Raw genomic sequence first — 21,047 nt, 5'->3', positions numbered from 1 at the left:
TAGTTTGAAGATAGTGACTAGACTGCGGACCCAAAGCGTGCCGTTCATTGTTCAATTGTTGCAAATGCTTTGTTAAAGGTTTGCTGAACCTTTTTTTGCACTCTAGCTTTGTAAATAGAGCCAAACCGCCCCGATTCCTGGAAAAAGCACGGTCTCTATCCGCAGTCTCATAATAACATACATATAAATATAATATATGTAGGATTCAATCCACGAAGGGACACGTGGTAGGTGAGCAATGAAATTGGTGTAAACGATTTAGGCTCTATGCAGCATACCAACTTAAGCTTACACACGACCTGTCAATTATATCAATTATGTCAATTATATCTCGCAAATTCCAGTTTATAAGCATCTCGAATTCGCTGATGTTATAAAATGGTACCCACTCTGTCTCTATAATTGGCCAGGAAAGCGCATTGGGGTTTACCTGTTAGGCTTTCCTGGCATGTTCAAAAGTATATGAATAAAATAAAATAATAATAATGCGACGCACAGTGTGGCACAGTGTGTAGACATTTATGATTTTAATATTTTCCGAAAAACTATTAAAATATTATTATTCTATATTGTTGTACTTTGATGTATTGTTTATAAAATATATGCAACGAAATAGATTTGTACTGGGGTGCGTTTGTGACTTCCAAATTGGAGACCAATTATGGGTCTGATCAAAAGCTCTATTGATAATTTTTTGATTGAATATCACTCAAAAAAGAATATTCTAATATTTTTAATTAAAATTTTATAAAAAATTTAATTACTTTTGTAGAAATTTTGATAAGAATATCCGCCCACCGAGTTTGAAATTTTTTGCTTAAATTAAAAAAATCACGAAGGATTTTAAATTAGGCTTTTGCTCGAACTAACTTAACTTAATTCGCCATAATTTCAATCAATTATTTAAATTGAACTATTCAACAATAAAAAACTAAAAGTTTTCTGCCATAAACTGTCATGACAAACCTTTTTTTCTTACGTTAAACTTGTATCTTAATTTTGTCATTCGCTACACAGATTAACAAGTAACCGTAAGTCGTTAACTATTTTCCAACTGCTTGTTAAAATTCTACATCACGTTGCATTGATCCAAATCGTACCTATTGACTTAAGCCGGGTTGACACGATTCAAGTTGCTCGTCCAAGTAGCTTGGACGAGTGACTTGGACGTTACTAGCATCGTGGCAACAGATGACCTAGCCGTTTTTGAACGTAAAGTTGTCACTATTGTAAACCTTTTTTTTTGCTCTCTAGCTTTGTAGGGCAATAGTTAACCCTTTTTCTTGGAAAATGGAAACTCTACCACCGAAGACTACTTATGACTAGACACCGGATAGTCACAGTGCTTTTTCTAGGAATCGGGGCGGTTTAGTTCTATTTACAAAGCTAGAGTCCAAAAAAAAAAAACGTTCGGCGAACCTTTAACAATGCGATGAACAATACACAGCACCCTCTGGGTCCGTTTTTTTCTAGACGGCACTTTGGTTATCCGGCCTTTACTTATGACACTAACCGATCAATGAAATTTTCGCAAGGCAACAACCCGGTACAGCAGTGCACGGAAAAGACTGCTTATATTCATACTATACAACAGCCCACGTCAAGCCCAGACAAGTTTTGGCCGAGTGCAAGGCAAAATCGGCTTACATATACCTATACATTACAGAGCGCAACATTGCTTGCGTCGTGTTATCAATATTGTCACAATGTGACATTTCCGAAAATATTCACAAGTGCATGCACTCGCTTCTATGACGTCACGTCGTGTACGCACAGTGGTCAAAGAAAACTGTTTTTCTTGATACCTTACGCCGTAATGTCACATGTCACCGTAACGGTTACGGTGACATGTACTGCTGTATAATATGAATAGATTTTTTCGATTAATTATTTTATGTCTAAATTACGGAACATATGAATGTGTCCATATAGAATGTATCAAAGAATACTTTTGGTATTGCTTTTTACGTGCAGTTGCCGGTCTGTGGTGTCACTTTCGTTTCGTTACGTTTCGATAGGGTATTGTTAAATTCGAAAGTTTGGCAGGGGATGCAAAAGAAGGCCGTTTAAGGTGTGTCAATACAGATTTGACTCAAATTTTGTCAAAATATGTACATATGTATACATACATATGTATGTACATGCAAGCTTTTTGGCGCAGACGTATGGTTCCCTCATCGGTCCGGTCCATGGTTGCCTGACCCGTTTTCCCATCAGTGCACCCTTTGTTGTGTGTCACGTTTGTACAGGGCGACACAATAGAATGAAAAAAAAAAGCAACAGAATATGTTTGCCGAATGGGGCCCCACGAGTGCCACTCGGATTTCAGACCTTTGTCTGATCGTAATTGTTCTGCGAACGATACGAGCACAACAATGCTGTGTAAACAAGATGCTAAAATCTAACTGATTATTACAGGGAATGTTCATTAACGTTTCAGATGCAAAACAAAGCGCGAAGGGCTACTTGAAGTGTGCCTATCGTACGACAATGGGGTATTAAATCAAATGTTAGAATCGTCGAAGAATAGTTGTAAGTATGTTATTGAAGTAGCAGTTGTTTCATTTTACTATGCAGAAGGCGAAATATGGATCTTGACTCCTATTTTTCAGTTGCTTTTATCGTGAATCGAGCAGTGTTTATATTTATATGTTTATATTTTCTTATTAAAAATCATTAAGTCATTTAGACAAATGAATGATAAATTTTATTTATTTAAAATACATAGGGAAGGTGGGAAAGCTAGACCCACCGGGTTTCACTTGATATAAATCTAATATCTAATATATAATTTCGAAAGAGACTTTGTATGTAAGTATGTATATGTAAGACTTTGTATGTAAGTATCTTTGGTTGGGAACTTCATAAACAAAATAATGTTTCTATGACGACAATTCAATTGGTTGAATATTATATTTTTTTCTATTCAAATAAATTTAAGAAAAAAACAAATGCATATTTATTATTAGATTCGCCATGTTTATATTACAAATACTGAGCGAAGCCGGGCAAAACAACTAGATATATATAATTTCGAAAGAGACTTTATAAGGTTTAATGTATGTAACTATGTAATGTTACAAATAAATTTAAATAAAATAAAACTTTTCAAATTAATTTAATATTTTTTTTACTATTAGATTAGCCATGTTTAAGCGATTTATATTACAAATACTGAGCGAAGCCGGGTAAAACCACTATTAATGAAATAAAAACAATAATAATATGTACTATGTACTATGTACAAATACATATGTATATTTTGCGCTACGACAAATTTTGTAGCCATATATTTATCAACCAATCAGTCAATAGACAGTCTTTTAACGTACATATGTGTATGAAAAATTTCCACAGAAAATTACTACAATTCGACATCCATAATGTATGTATTATATATACATATGTGCATACGTTGCAAAAGGTTGAAGCCATCCCGTAGCTGTTCAGCTTTTCATCGAAAGCTGAAAAATCAGGTGAGGAATCGATCACCATCAATCGAAAAGGGACTGAAAGGATCGTCATAACAATAAAAATAGCGTCGTATCAGTGTCCACCCTCACCCCACCCCTTTCATCTCCCGGTCACACCCCTCCCCGCCTCCGTATCTGCGGTAACGCGATAACAAACGCGTAAAACACCGCGAAATTTTTATTTCCGGCAATTTTACGGGTCAATAAATATGAAAATATCGCGAGAGGTGGCTCAATCGTAAACTAACCCTCACCCTCGCCGTCATCCCCCGCCATCGCATAAATTCACCCAATGGGGTATACACCACTTGTACATGTATCCCAGTGGATGTACATACAACATACACCCCGCCCGGCTTGTTAAGACCCCCCTGAAAAAAGGGACTATACCCGAGATCGATGCGTATCCCCTTTCCCTTCATCCTTTCACTACGTTCCCTTCTCGGTGAGTGCATTCTGGATGCACTGTGTTTAATCCGAGAGTAATTGTGCAAATCGAGACTCGTTCTATTAACATTCTTGCTATGTATGGGGTGAGCCTTGTGGTCAAGGTCGATGTAATCCGAGACTGGAGAATAAATGCAAATTAATTTTTGACTGTGAAATATTTAGGGTTTAAGTCTGCATGTGAGCTATTTTTAATATATTCATGAATTGCTAATTGAATGCGAATATTATGAAAACATTGCTAAACAATTTAGTAGGACGCATCAGAATCCGCTTACCCTATTATATGATTATTTATAGCTCAAACTGACACTTTTCTTCTCCTATTATAATGTAATAAAAGAAACAAATTTGATGGAAAAAAAATAAAAGTGTGCCAAATTTCAAAGTAAGTGTTGAGGAGTTTATAACTTCATTATCAATTTACTAATTCTTGTCTTATTAAAAGATATTATAATCGAGTCTTGGGAGATTTATCTTGAATTTTCATGAAATTGTAATTTCATGAAACTAGTAAAAATATTATAGCTAAATTTTATTTTGTAATTGTCATATCCATTGTTATGAAAATATTTCTGTTACAATTACTGGTTGGATAAATTGGAAAATTCGATAGTGTAAGAGTATTTGCAATACAACCAAGGCCATGATGAACGACATGAGATAATCTAACTACAATATTCCAAGATCGGATAATTCTAAGAAATTGCCAGATTGATTTCCCGCTACCGTACAGCTTCCTATTTATTCTTGTGAGGAAATCAAGCAGCTCAAATATGACATTTGTGAAGAAATTCAAATGCGAGAGCCTCAAAAAATAAAAACTATTATATATATTTTATAAATTAAAAACTAGTATTTTGAATGAAGATGGTAAATTTTGCTTATTGAAACTATATCATATTTTATATTTAGATAAATATCATATTATTGAATTAGTATTTAAAAATGAAAGTAATTTTTTGCGCAAAAAGTATGTACATGAATATGAATATTCTATGTATGAATATTCTAAATAAAGTGATAAATCACGATGAAAAAAATACATGTGTATTTATTTTTTAATTGATTTAAAACATTATCCAGGCATATTTCAATATATCTATTATATATGTATGTAAATTTCACCGTGTAAATTTACAGTTTTTAATTTATAAAACTCAAATTTACATTTATATGTATGTATATAATAGTAATCTATAATAATTTAGACAGTGGACAGTTTAAGGAAGGGGTTGAAACTCGAGGTCAAAACTTCAATCTCCCGAGCAACGCCGGATAATTCGCGTAGTAATATTATAATAAAAATGCCCCAGACTTCGATTTCAATGCTTATTTTCACACCAAACGACAACAAATTTTAAAATTGAAATATTTCAATATCATGCTAACTACCTACATATGTATAAAAAATACACATATGTATATACCTATATAAAGTCCAATCACCTTTAAACGTATGTTAAACTAGAAGTCTGCTTAAGTTCTTGTACATATGTACATATATTATATGTGAAAATTGAATAATTGCATTCGAGGGTCTCTTCAGGCATTTATCGCTTTCATAAGTTTCCACGGTGTCCCGATTTATTTCCGGTTTCAGAGATTTCACGAGTGGAAAAAAAACCCAGCACATTCGTAACGGTTTCGGCCCTTTCTAGATAGGTAGTGGGTAGGTACTAGAGAACGCGTTTGATATATACTTTTCGTACTTCATAAAGAATCACTCCCCTTCCGGTTCGATCGTATACATCACCGTAAAAGTTATGGATGAGCCCCGGCGCCACCCACTTTAAAAACATATCTCTATATTCATGATAGAGACAGTTGTGAGATGAGAGTCACCCTCTGCTCACTGAAAATGGGGTGGAGTTTTTTTATTATATTGATATTTGCGGGTTATGGTCCGAATCGAACTCGAATTCGCAGCTGTAAAATTATAATCTCACAGATTAACTTAAGTATATATTTATGTAAGGTATATTAGTTCAGATTGATGTCAGATTGAAAAACTTATTTCATACTTTGATAAAGAGATATGTGAAGGGGGTAGGGGGGAGGGGGGCGAAAGGTGCCAAAATCGTCACCACAAATTTGAATTTCAAATGAATAAGACGAATTTCCAAACTGTTTTGTAAAATAATAAATGCAAATTGTAATGAAAAATTTCATTTGTCTACGGACAATAATCTAGCAATTTGCCTGTTGTAGCGAACAACTGGTATGTCTACTAACGAAAATTTTCAGGAACTCGTGGAATTTTTGATGTTCTATGTCCTGGGAATTCTTATCTCGCATCCCGAGAAAAATTTCCATGAAAAGGTTCTTTAAATGGTTTAATAAAGGCGAATGTTTATCCTACGATTAAACTATTATGAAGCGATTGTATCCTACTTGTATTGACTATTCTACATACAATGGAAGATACTCTATTGGATCCTGATGAAGAAGACACAATTGTGTGTTTAACGATGGAATGAAGAATTTCCAAATAGGAGCTATCAAAGGCAAAACTACAAAATAATGTAAATAAAAATATTATTTATAAGCCATACTAATACATTTATTTTTATTGCATTTTTGCAGTAAATAAATATATTGATTACTTTTTTAAATATAAAAATTTTATATATTATATTTAAAAAATAAATTAAATTGAAAAAAATACGTCATATGTCCCAGGATCCTGGAAATCCCGGGAACAATCTTGATTTCAGTCCTGCAAATCAGATACCCTACTGATGAGTACATATATGCACCTACTGTCATTAAATAATGAAACGAATGTTTTAAGTTTATGATGGTTGTTCGAAAGTTCTCAGTCGAGTGATGCGTTGCTCGTATTATCGCTCAATACCAATAACTATTTAATTACAAATCTTGCTCACTTAAGTTATGTAATTATCACTCACAGTTTATTTTCAATTTCAATCGTTTCGGTCAAAGAATAGAGTAAATACATACATTGAAAGCATTTTATGTGTGTAGTCCTACACAGATTACCTAAACACAATCTGCTTTAGGTCATCGACTTTAGAGATTCTTTAATTAATATTATGTATTAGATGTATTATGAGCATTTATAAGAATTGTAAATAGGTTTTTGAGCTCTTTTTCCTATTATGCTGTACATTAACATTAGAATAATATAATACTATGATTACTAACCAAATAAAATAAAATTGTAAAATAGAAAATGATCAGTAGATCAGTAGCTATTAAAATAGATATAAGATTTATTGTGAACATAATTTCGTAATAATTAAAAGCATTTAAAAATAAAAAATAAATGTGTGTAGTCCTAATACGAGCCCGATGGATTCCCTTTTCTCCGATAGTTGGTATGGCAATGGTGGAAGTTCTTGAATAATAAAATAAAGGATTCAAATTCAAAGGACGATTAAATATTACATACGTTCGGAAACGGCTTTTGGTTTGTACCGTTTGAAGGTACATATGTACATACAATGAATGTCTCGCCGTTGACGAGCCATAGTTTTGTCTTTCACAAAGAGCGAACTTCGCCTATTTATGAGAATTCAATTCAATAATTGAAATGGGATATCTCCTGCCGAGTGGAGCCATGAAATCATTGAATCATTTAGCGAATACATCATAAGAAAATTCTCAAAGATTGCTCACTTCTCGTCTCTTATACGGCTCAATTTGTCGTAGCCCGAGGTAAATTTTGAATGGACCAAAATGTGATTTGTATATCATTGTTACTATACATGATATAAAAATAATATGAAACGGTATATACCCCCCCCTCCCCCCATAGTACTATTTATAAAAAAAGTTCACATTTAGAATATGTAGAATACAGTATGTTTTTGAACGATGAGCAACTTATCTACCAACTAATAAAACTTTTGGTCACAATTTATTTCATGGACCCAAAATATTATTAAATAATGTACCGACAGTTTTAGCGCTAATGAAATCGATTGGAAGTTTCATTTATAAAATTCTTTTTGATCCCAAAATTGTATTTAATTCGACGAACTATTCCTAATAATGAAATCAAGCGATTTGTCTCTCATAGTCTGTCGTAGTATAGAAAATTTCATCACAGATTTATCAGCATAATTGTTTATTGACAATTTTTTCCGAAAATGGAGACTTTGACAGCGTATTTCATAAATTCTATGGAAACTGTATCAATGAATCATTGTGAAAGTCTTACACATACATATGTACATAGAAGATGAATTTTATAAATTTTATTGGGAAGGCTTTAAATGTATACGAAACAAATGTGCGAACATTGAAACTGTATTAATAATCGATCTTTGTAAAAATCTTATATATAAATATATTAGAGATCCAGCTTCCATTGACTTAAATTCTGTTGGGCAGATTGAAATGTATAGGAATAAATTTTTGGATAAGTTAAAGCTGTATTAGTGATGGAAAATTGTATAAATCTTATAATTGGGTATTCATTATCCTCATTTGATTCACCTTTTTTAATTTGACGAAGGTGTAAATATTTTATCAAATCTATTGGACGTATTTTAACAAATTTTAACTGTATTAGAATCATTTAATTGTTAAAATAGTATATATTGGACACTCATTGTACCCGTTGATTATTTTTTATCTCACAAAGGCGTACCTATTATATAAATTCTGTTGGGCAGGATTTAAATGTATAGAAGATAAATTTTCGTACATTGAAACTTTATCAGTGACCAACCATTATAAAAAATTATATTATACCTGTGTACATATATATTTGAGTTTCAAGCTTACATTGAATCATTATTTTCACCAGGGCAGGTTTTTAATGTATACGAATAAAATTTGCAAACATTGAAAGTGTATTGGCAATCTTTGATTGTAAAATTCTTACATATAGAAGACTCATTGTTCACATTGATTCATTATTTTCAACACAATAAGGCGTTTTATATGTACATATATGTAAAAACTGTTGGGCGGGTTTAAATAGTATATGAATCAAATTTGCGTACATTGAAACTGTATTAATGACAAATTGACCTCACTCATCATTTTTATCTCACGAAAGCATATTATAAAAATTCTGTTGGGCAGGTTTCAAACGAATGGGAAACAAATACGTGCACATTGAAAATCTAATAGTGACTGATCAGTAATCAGTATAAAATTCGTATGTAAGTATTCATTGTTCTAACTGATTCATTATTTTTATCTCACGAAAGCGTATTATATAAAATATGTAAGGTTGGTTTAGGAAACAAAAAGGCGCACATTTCTGAAACCAATAAATATAAAAATCTTTTATTGTATTTATGTATATATTGGGGTTTTAATGTTCCCATTGACTTACTATTTTCATCAGGGCAGGTTTTAAATGTATAGGAATCAAATATGCATACATTGAAAGTGTATTAGCAATCTTTAATTGTAAAAATCTTATATATTGGAGACTCACTGTCCACATTGATTCATTATTTTCATCACAAGAAGGCGTTTTATATACATACATGAAGGCGTTTCATAAACAAAAACTATTGAGCGGGTTTTAAAAGTATAGTAATCAAATTTGCGTACATTGAAATTGTATTAATTACTAATCATTGTAAAAATTAAATATATGTATATTGGGTATTAATTGACCTCGCTTATCATTTTTATCTCACAAAGGCATATTATCCAATACTTATATTATACATATATATTGGGGTTTCAATGTTCCCATTGACTTCCTATTTTTATCGGGGCAGCTTTTTAATGTATAGGATTTAAATTTGCGTACATTGAAAGTGTATTAGCAATCTTTAATTGTAAAAATCTTATATATTGGAGACTCACTGTCCACATTGATTCATTATTTTCATCACAAGAAGGCGTTTTATATACATACATGAAGGCGTTTCATAAACAAAAACTATTGAGCGGGTTTTAAAAGTATAGTAATCAAATTTGCGTACATTGAAATTGTATTAATTACTAATCATTGTAAAAATTAAATATATGTATATTGGGTATTAATTGACCTCGCTTAGCATTTTTATCTCACAAAGGCATATTATCCAATACTTATATTATACATATATATTGGGGTTTCAATGTTCCCATTGACTTCCTATTTTCATCGGGGCAGCTTTTTAATGTATAGGATTCAAATTTGCGTACATTGAAAGTGTATTAGCAATCTTTAATTGTAAAAATCTTATATATTGGAGACTCACTGTCCACATTGATTCATTATTTTCATCACAAGAAGGCGTTTTATATACATACATGAAGGCGTTTCATAAACAAAAACTATTGAGCGGGTTTTAAAAGTATAGTAATCAAATTTGCGTACATTGAAATTGTATTAATTACTAATCATTGTAAAAATTAAATATATGTATATTGGGTATTAATTGACCTCGCTTATCATTTTTATCTCACAAAGGCATATTATCCAATACTTATATTATACATATATATTGGGGTTTCAATGTTCCCATTGACTTCCTATTTTCATCGGGGCAGCTTTTTAATGTATAGGAATCAAATTTGCATACATTGAAAGTGTATTTGTAACCTTTAATTGCAAAATTGTTATGGTGTAATGAGGCGAAAATTTATTTTGATGGGAGAAAACATCTCCTGTGCCCTTTTCGCTCGCACGAAACAAGAGATAAAGCACGCCATCGTGAGATGAAATAACAAAGCTTTGATGAAATTATAATTAGAATGAAGATAAACGTGATTACCTGATGGGGTCTGGCGTTGTGTGGGGGCGCCGCCATGCCATGGTGGTACATCATGTCGTGTTTGAGCTGGGGCAGAGCCGCAGGGCTGGGCTGCGCCCCCTGGTGCTTTCCCATGTCCACGGCCGCGAGAGCCTCCGCCCTCGACAGCAGCCCATCATTCAGCCCAGAGAATATGTCGCCCTGCAAACACGCGCGACACTTTAACAACCGTTAGGATTACCTCTCAAACACGGGCTCGCTGCGTTCGTAATTGTCAGCAGTGATAAAAACAAAAAACAAAATAAAAGTGTCTCTAAATGAATATATCAATTCAAATAATATTTGGAGTCGCATATTTTAGTGGTGATGTATGTATGTATGTATGTTTCTATTGTATAATACCTTGTGGATTGTATGGCCATGTGTGTGTGTTTGGAATTGAAAGCGTACTTCAAGGACCATATTTAAGACAAAGTTATTCTGTTAGATCAGAGGTTCCCAAAGTGGTCCGTAGGGACCCCCGGGGTCCGTGAGGACTGCCAGGGGGTCCCTGACAGGAAGAAAAAACATAGATAAAGTAAAAAATGGGGGTCCACGAGATGTAAATGGGGGTCCACGGACCGGAATCAATGGAATCAAATTTAATCAAAATAATGCGTGTTTAAATACCCAGTACAAGAAGAATTGATTGGATTAAGCACAAACGAAGAACTTGAGGTACAGTTTAGAAAGGGTTACCAGCAGTTCTGGCTGCAGAAAGATATCCCTGTTGCTTATCCTGTATTGTGGGCTATCGCAAGAAAGTTTTTGATAGCATTTCCTTCTTCATACCTCGTGGAAAGAGGTTTTAGTGCAGTTACCAATTTTCTTACGAAAAAAAGAAATCGGTTGCAAATCACTGAACATGGAGATTTACGATTGTACCTTACGAATTTGAACCCAAATATTGACTAATTGATATGGGAGCATCAGGTTCATCCCTCTCATTAACAGAATTTATTATTTTATGTAAGAATTTTATTGTGTTTTGATTTGTTCATTTTCATTAAAAAAAATTCAATAAAGATAACAATAAAAAATATACATATTTTTTTTTACAATTGTCTACTATACAAAAAAACCTATCACAGTGTGTTCATATTTGTATTAAAAAAAAAAGGAGAAAATTTCACTATTAGGCATCCTGGGGGAGGGGATCCACGAAGGATAAAATACTGGGCTAGGGGTCCACGGGGAAAATAAGTTTGGGAACCTATGTGTTAGATGAATAATTGAAAAATTTATAAAAACTATATAAAACATATTATATGCATATGTTCGACCTTACTAAATGATAAAACAAATGTTGGTCTTTACAAGGATTTATTTATTTCAGCCAGCAACATAAGTCGGTCGTTAAGTTTCTGCCTAACACCGAGAGGCGCCGGGTTCGATCCCATGAGCTGACCTCGATTGAAAAGAAATTTTCTTAGTATATCTGTAATGCTGCTGGTCAGACCTGGATAACTCCTGGTCGATCGTTTCCTATCAGAGTTTGCCAATTTTCTCTGATTTCATTGTTGAAACGGTTCCCGATTAAAAATTGGCTAAAAATCCTTCCTACCTATTATGTTGTCACTATTTGAGTATGATTAATGTACAATAAAATTTATGTACAATTCATAGATGTCTCGTTAAATTGCGAGTTTAAGTCAGTGTCTCGTAATTCAGCGACTTGTATAATAAATAAAAATGCTGTATTGTTCGTAATTGTAATTTGTAATAGGCCAGGAAGACGCATTGGGGTTTACCTGTAAGGCCTTCCTGGTATAAAATGTAAAAATAAATTTCATTGTATAACATATGCAGTGGAACAAAAAATGATCAATTAAAAAATCCTGGCAAAAATATCATTCACCCATCTTCATTGTAATCATTCTTCATAAAACATGCCTGAAGAAAAAAATCTTCGATCAACGAGTTTTGCAAGTGATGACGTGTGGATGAACGCCAGAATGCTACATGAAGTCCTATCCGCTCCAGTGTAAATTATTCAAAGTCAAATTTAATCTATATATAATGTATATAATTCCAATATGAGATAACAATGTCATAAAAGCTGGATAGTTAAAATTTTATTATGTTAAGTATGTAATGAGTGGCGTTCCCATGCGCTCTCTTTCATTTCGAGCCCTGGATTTTTCGAAATACACTTTCGTCATTTTAAAATGATATAAAAGGATTTACATAATAGATTCAGACGATTTTTAAAAAAATGTACGATTTTTTATTCACGTTTCGTTAGAGGATTTCATTTTTACAAAGAATATTGGATGAAATTTGATTTAAAATAAAGCTCCACCATTGGAAGCGAAGTACATACATATGTACATATACATATATTACACATTTTATTTAAATGCGAGCGAATCGCTCTAGTACGAGATACATACATATTTGAATACATATACGTACATAGGTATGTTTATACATAATTCGATAACGGTCCATTTGCGGACTTATGCTCACATGGTTATCCCTCTTCCCCATCCTCTATAACCACCCCTTTTAAAATCCGCGCGTAATGCGTTATTGTGGAAAAATTTTCACGGAACATCTCTTGAAAACCGGAACGCACACACACACACACACACACACACACACACACACACACGTGAAAAGGTCACGATGGCTCTGTAGAAAAGCTATGGGGTGGACGTGGGGGTGTGGGGGATGTTGTACGTGTGCCCGTATTATATTTTTTGAGGCAAGCAAATGTGATAAAGTATTCAGGGGGTTGTTTTACGTTTTGTTCGTCCGGCTCATTTTCCCCCACGGCCCCGGTCCGGACACGCCGGTCCCCGGACAGACGTCCGGAACGGCCCTGCGAGGATTTTATTTCATGTGTGTGGCGCCGGTTTTTGTTTGTCGCCCGACCCGGACCCGGACCCGAAGAACCCGGACCCGATGCGCGCCCTCGTATTGTGTCTACATGCAATCGATTCGCACCGCTCCTAAACCGTCGCATTTCGATGTAAATTAAATTCGATGTTCGCATCGGACGGTGAATGATGTCGGATGGTCACTGGACCGATTCGGATGCGTATCGTCAGATTTTAATTCGCGTAACCCTCAATTTGAACTGGATACTGTCAATTTAATGCTGTTTTAAAAGGGTTACACAAAATCCAAATATACATATATCGCATTATGACGAATTCGATTAATGAAGTGTTTCTCATTTTTCTATGCTTTGAGGAGATAATGAGCAAATTATTTAATTTTTTGTTAAAAAATCACAATTGTCACGTATTTGGAAAATTTAAGAAGGATAAAAAACATACATGCACGTTCACACATACCGGCTATGAAAGGATTTTCGATGCAAATTGAGGAATCTTCCACGAGACAAAAGTTGTACTTCCGGTTGTCGGATTTTGTTCGAAATTCTTTTGATACTTAAAATCACTATGTTTATTATACACATTAAATATCAAGAAGATAAAAATAATTTAAAATAAAAATAAATAAGTCAAAATAAAATAATGAAATATTGTTTTAAAAAAAATTACTATTTCCGGTTTATGAATTCTGACCAAAATCTTATCAACTCCAAGTTAATACATAAAGAATACAAATATAAATTTTCAGCTTAGTACGTTCTGGGATGTGGAAAAAATCGTTTGGTCACAACATTTTTAACTTCCCACTTAAATTTAATGGTTTTTTTTTATTTTCATCACATTGATCGAGGATTTCTTGTGAAGAGCGCAAATATATGAAGGGTCGAAAAAAATAGTGAAAGATAAATCGAACAAGAGTAAATTGCCACTTCCGGTTGACAGGTGTTCGCCAAATTTTATATATAACTTAGTAAGGCAAGTGCTAATGAAAAATAGTCTAAATTAGCCTTGAAAGACTGCTACCTATTATGTATATGTATTACATACATATAGTTTAAAAATGTTTTTCTACATAATTTTTAATAAATTTACTCCAAAAATAGACTAGAACAAGAAAAAACTATGAAATAAAGCGGATTTCAACGCATAAACTACTATCTGATTTTGGACATGCGATTGTCTCACATGTCCATTATTCCGTTTAAAAGAGTGCATGTGGTCACCCTATCATCGAATGCATTACACTTGATATTTAAAAAAATGATTGTATACATGTGCTTGAAAGTTTTGCACCTGTTCCGAGTAGTGACATATGCCACACATCTAACTCACGCAAAATATGCAAACATGTCGTTACGCAAAACTGGACATATTGTAATACAATTTTTTTTATCGTATACCCTAATATTTACTTTAACGTGAAATTTTGATGGGGTTGGTTCAGGTTTTATTGTCCTTAGTGAAAGGGGGATCTAATTATGCGGTTGCGGTAGCGTTTTACGGCAATGAATCAGTTTTGAACAAGTTTGCCATTATTTTATGTGGTTTCACATTGAAAGTGTTCTATAAATTGATTGTTGCGAAATCAAATGCAATATTATAACAATAGATAATTACCGTCAATATTGCGTGTACATACATACCCAAGTGTGTGTGTGTGTGTGTAATATAAGGGCTGCCTAATTTGAACAATTAAATTCGAGTAAAATATTCATAGTATTGATGTATAATTTGCTTCAAATATACACATGTATGTAATAATAAACTCACTTTAAAATGTCAACAACGATTAAATTTGGCAACCTACAATTGACATGTTTAATTATTTTTCAGCAATTTAAGACTATCAAAAATATACACTACTACGTAATATCTATAAGAATAATGTTTTATTTCTCATATTACTACAAATCTAAATGGTATGTTTATGCTACGTGCATATTAAGATGTTTGCATTAGAGCTACATGCGTATATTTAAACTAATATTTTTGCCATTGATAGGAGATAGGAGAGCAGATGCCAAATTTTACAGGAACCGTTCCAATGAAAATCAGAAAAATTGGCAAACTCTGATTAGAAGCGATCTGACCTGGAGTCACAATCCAAGGTCTGGCCAGCAGCGGGACTCGAGTGGAACTCAAACCCGTAACCACTCTGTTCGAAAGCATAATAAGTCCATAGTTCTTTATCTGTATAGACTCGACGAATTGGAGCAATCTGTTAGGACGAGTGTGCGTGATTGATTGAATAAAATAAAAATAATATAATATGTACAACCGATCTACCCACCCTTTTTTAGTTCGAGTCAAAATTGCAATACAACTTTGACCTTGAACTCTGACCCATTCCAAAAAACGTCTACAGCCCGAGCGAGTCTGACATGAGATATGCACAATATACGCATACTTTCCTTAGTAATTTTGGAATACTTTATCAAGTGTGAGGATATATGTATGTATGTAAATATATGTATATATATATACGCTCCGAGGCTAGGATTCATCAACGTGTATGTAATATTAAATTTGCGTACGATATAAAACACATTTATCCGGTGGCACACTCTTCGGGTAAGTGAGCGTATAGTGGATGTCCCGAACATAATTTAGGGCCGGTCCCTTCATAATTTATGAGGCAGACGCCCCATAGGCAAATACAATTTTCACCTTAAACAACATTTTTATTTTATTCATTAGCCGGGAAAATTATTAACCGGCTTTTCCGGTTGGCCAGTGTTCGTCTCGGCCTCACCCCGAGTCACTCACGTGCCACCAAAACCGTGAAATATTTAAGCGGCGCAAACTGCCGAGTCGCTGATAAGGTTTCATGTAATATTTATGAAGTCGACTTGTCGCTTTGGGCGACTTTCACCTCGCTCTCTCTTTTTTCTCGCACACTTTTCTCTATACATCTCCGCGCATACCTGTGTATTATTCATTTATTTATTTATTTTCCCCATCTCATTGGTTACGACCACCTGTGGTGTGTGTTTTCTTGGCGGGGTGAAACGCGACCTATTGAAAAATTCGGCGATTGCATGCAGTGCGCGCAACAGTGCGAAATTAGTGAGCGCGCATTGTTCTTGAATCAAAATTAAAGCGCGGAGTGCTGATTGTGCCTTTAATTAATTTAATTACTTTAAAGTGACGTTTGAATTGCATTACTGTATATAATATCATATTTAACCAATTAATCGCCACGAGTGCAAGGGTACGCGCCCCGTAGAGGATCGCCACAAGGGCACGGGTGCGCGCTCCTTCGTATTTAATGCTTTGGCTCGAATTTATTTTTGGTTTCTTCATAATGACATCTAAAAAATATCCTGTGATACTAATGAAATTGAAAAAAAAGTCAATATGTTTCGTTAGTTTGTGAGGTGGTGTCAATACTTGGCGCTAAACATGAAAATAAAATAATCGATTTTCTTCGAAAAAAATTATCAATATTATAAATGATAATGAAATATGTTACTAATTATTTTAAAATGTGAAAAATTACGATTTGTTTTTCGAATAGAAGAATGTAATTTCGTGTGACGCCGATTCTTTACGAGATATTTCATTGCGTATGAAACACACGTGTTTCGTTTATTGCTAACACGTGTTGACAATAATCGGTTGATTTGTTGTGATTATAACTAGTTTGTCTCGAGCTCGAGCATGTATACATTTTTTATTGATCTATTGTGTGGCAGCTCTAGTGAAAAAAAACGTGTTTTTTTTTGTTAGAACGATTGCGGCTCACCAATTATGTAAATTAAAAATAATTAAATTATTAGTAAAAGTACGTTTTATTTAAATTGAAAATACGTGGCGTTTTCTACAAACGCGTGGCGATTAAGTGGTTAAGTTGAAAACTTACGATAACGGATCATTTTCGCGATATGAAAAGCGTCAAAGCATCGTTTGAATCGACGTAAAATAAAATTAACAATTTTATTTTACGTCGATTCATAATAAGTATATATTTTAAAAATAAATTTGTAATAAATAAAATTGATATTACAGTCGAACCGATCTAGTATGAGACTTACGTAAAAAGTACATGCTGTCGCATTCACATTCTATCAGCGATGGCCAATTACATTTCGTTTCAGTTTCGCATTGCATTTTTGTCTAAAAATACAACATTGTACGTACGTATAGCGGTCGGTAGAATTTGACTTTTATTTTTTGTTAGTTTGGAGTTCGTGTTTCGTATTTTGAAATATTTACATTAATAAAATATTAATATAAAACAAGTTAGTTGTTGATATTATAAACTTATGTATGGAATATGTATATATTTTATATTAATGGAAATTTATATTTTTTAGACGATAAAAGTAATTGTCAACGTCACGTTATGAACGGCAAAACTTACAGTAATATTATTAAAGACCTTGTTTTGAATTATATTGTAATAATTTTAGATAGTTAAATAATAAATAATTTTAAAAAATCAAATCAATGGAGATCTTATATTAGCATTGAATATTCTCTGTGTACCGCGAGGACCAAAATTCTGCCTTTGACTAATTAAAACAAAAAATAATGTGCCATGCACTCCTTTAGGTTGGTAGTGGAAGAAGAGATCGTTGTTTTGTTATATTTCCGTTAGTCTTTAGTTGTTATTAAATGTATTAAGTGTGTTAACAATACGGCGAATTGGCAAAGTTGCCTGGCACTGTCACGTTCAAAAGCCTATTTCTAGTTATTTATTTATTTATTCATATACATATGTAAGTATATTATATACTTAACAGGTAAACAAACCCTAATGCGTGTTCCTGCCCAATTACAAACGATTATACAGTATCATAGAGACAGAGCATTTTATAATATCAGCGAACTCGAGGTGCTTATAAACTGTGATGTTAAAAGTGACGTTAAAAGCGTTTAAGTATGGTTTGAATCCACGTAAAATATTATAATTTAGATGAGCCGTTATGTTTAAAAGTGGCGTAAGTACAATTTTGAAAAAATAGAGTTAAAGCTAGATTCTGGTAAACATGACTGTTTTTCTCATAAATTTATAAAAAACATAATCAAAATAGCATATAATATTTCTACGAATTGAACAGAAAAAATAAATTTAATTGAACAATATTATTGTACAACTGATATTTTTGAAATTTATTTAAGTTCTCGATTATTTATTAAAATATCTGTTACGTACGTACTACAAACTAAATGTGTACATACGTTTTGAGCGAAGGCTTTCACGGTAAAATTTTTTATATTTTCCCATGATGCTATTACGACATTGATCTCTGAGCGACACATGTGCTATTAAACTTGTACATATATAAATTCATAGATTATAAATCTGAAATCATATTCAAATAGTAGGTAGGATGGTTTTTGCCAATTCGATGAGGAACTGTTTCAACAATAAAAATCAGACAAATTGAACTCTGATTGGAAATATCCAAGTCTGACCAGCAGGACTGTAGAAATTCTCCGAAAAAATTCTCTTCAATAAAGTCAAACGAGATTGGAAAGGAGTGGCCAATTTACCGGAACCGTTTCAATGAAAATAAGAACAATTGGCAAACTCTGAAAGGAAACAATCGCTCAGGAGTCACAAACCAAGGTCTGGCCAACAGCTACTAGTGGGAATCGAACCGTGTCCACTCCGTTCGAAAGCATTATATACTAACCACTAGTCCACCCTGCTGGTTGTTTAAATATCAAAATTTAGTAATTATGGCGAAAAAAAATAGAAATCAAAATAGATTTTTCTATCAACGACTTAAAAGTCAGAAATGAAATGTTCTATCGTATGGAAAACGTGCTGAGGAATAACAACGAAAACCGGTCAATGACTATACATTCGCATATAAAGAAATATACGTATATTTATCAATTAAATTCTATATATATTATATATATATATATATATATATATATATATATATATATATATATATATATATATATATATATATATATATATATATATATATATATATATATATATATATATATGTATGTACATAGGTATATACATACATTTGTGCATATATATGTACGTATGTGTCTTTTGTTCTCGATTGAATTACCGCGGCGAAGTTTCGCGCCCTTATTTATCGCGGCGTTAATGTGGCAAGTGGCATGAATCATTGATCGCGACTCTTCATCCCTTAACTGAGGCAGCTTGTATGCAAATCTACATCCCTCCTCCCCATCGTTCAACCCCTTATCTCCCGATCCGCCCAACCCCTCCCCCCCCCCATCTGCGGTCGTCGTTCACTTCAATCGCAAATTGGATAAATGGATCCGTTTTTGTGAGTGTTCTGCATCATTCAGACCTGACGACGATTACGACTACGCTCTTTCACGCGTGCTTAACCGCAACGCGCATTCCTCCTCTGCAACCCCAGCATTCTGAATTAATTGTCATTATTATATGCAATAAAAAATCAACGGGAACGAAGCGCTTAAACGTAAAACTACCTAGTTGAATATAACAGAGTTGTTTTCTTGAAAGGATTCGTTTATTTACTATTATCAATGGAAGTTTTTTTGACTACATATATACAAAATTTAATTCGCAAGTTAATTGAATTTATGCGTCCTACTTTGTATGTATGTATATGCGCTGTTGAGCTAGTGTGGGATGCTGTGAAGATAATTTTACATGTCTATTCATATTGGCACGGCAGTAAACAGCAATACGCAAAGTATTATTTAGTACATTCTACGTATATGGACACAACCATATATTCCGTAACATGTACATGTAATGTATCAAGCAAAACTGGTTTTATTTGGCCACTGTGGAAATATTCACCCACGACGTGACGTCATAGCCGCGAGTGCACACGTACTAACGAAAGTGCGCATGCGCATACGAATATTTTCGGAACCGTCATATTGTTACAATGTTGACGATGCAAAAAATATCTTCGCGACCTTTAATGTACATGTAAGCCGATTTTGCCTTCCATTCGATCAAAACTTATCCAAACGTGTGCTGCTGTACAATATGAATATAAGTAACCTTTTCCGTGCACTGCTGGCCTTGCCTTGCAGTGCTGGTTAGTATGAATAGACTTAAGAAAAGTTACCTCACAAACTTAGTCCGTTTCTAATTTCTGTGTACATATTTACATAGATTTTGTGCAAGTTTCAGTTATGTGATAAATAGATTTGCAATTAACACATTACAGATTGACTTCAAATCATAACAAGTAATTTAATTATTAATAACTATTATTTAATTTGGTACATTTGTATGGTACCAATGAATGACGGTTTTCTATTTTTTCTAGTCATTTAAATATTTTATATTTAACAATGCAATAAACAATAATTCCATATTATATATTGCAAAACTTCTAACAAAATTTCATACATTTTTAGGAAAACTATGACGTTATACTACAAACTGGCTGCAAATCACCACGCAAACTGTTCATTATTTTTATAAAGCTTCATTTTTATTCTGTCCAACAATATAATAATTATTCTAATAAAATGGATAATATTAGATTGATATAAATTTTAAAGATGACACTTTTTCGTGCATTTTCTACGATTAATATGCATTCTCACAAACAGGCGTATTTGTACATTAAAATAATGCA

At 33.2% G+C, this 21,047-nt stretch overlaps 1 protein-coding gene across 2 annotated transcripts in view; it reads right to left on the bottom strand.

Annotated features, from left to right (window-relative positions):
• Positions 1-21,047, bottom strand: part of acj6 (abnormal chemosensory protein 6) — a 108,685-nt gene that overhangs the window by 12,431 nt on the left and 75,207 nt on the right. For both annotated transcript variants that reach the window (XM_077445896.1, XM_077445897.1), the window contains exon 3: positions 10,616-10,795. In XM_077445896.1, coding sequence (XP_077302022.1) covers positions 10,616-10,795 — 180 coding nt within the window. The remainder of the gene's footprint in view (positions 1-10,615; positions 10,796-21,047) is intronic.

The sequence above is a fragment of the Arctopsyche grandis genome, chromosome 2 (genome assembly GCF_051622035.1).
Source record: "Arctopsyche grandis isolate Sample6627 chromosome 2, ASM5162203v2, whole genome shotgun sequence".
Lineage (NCBI taxonomy): Eukaryota > Metazoa > Arthropoda > Insecta > Trichoptera > Hydropsychidae > Arctopsyche > Arctopsyche grandis.
This window is presented reverse-complemented; position numbering and strand designations above follow the sequence as displayed.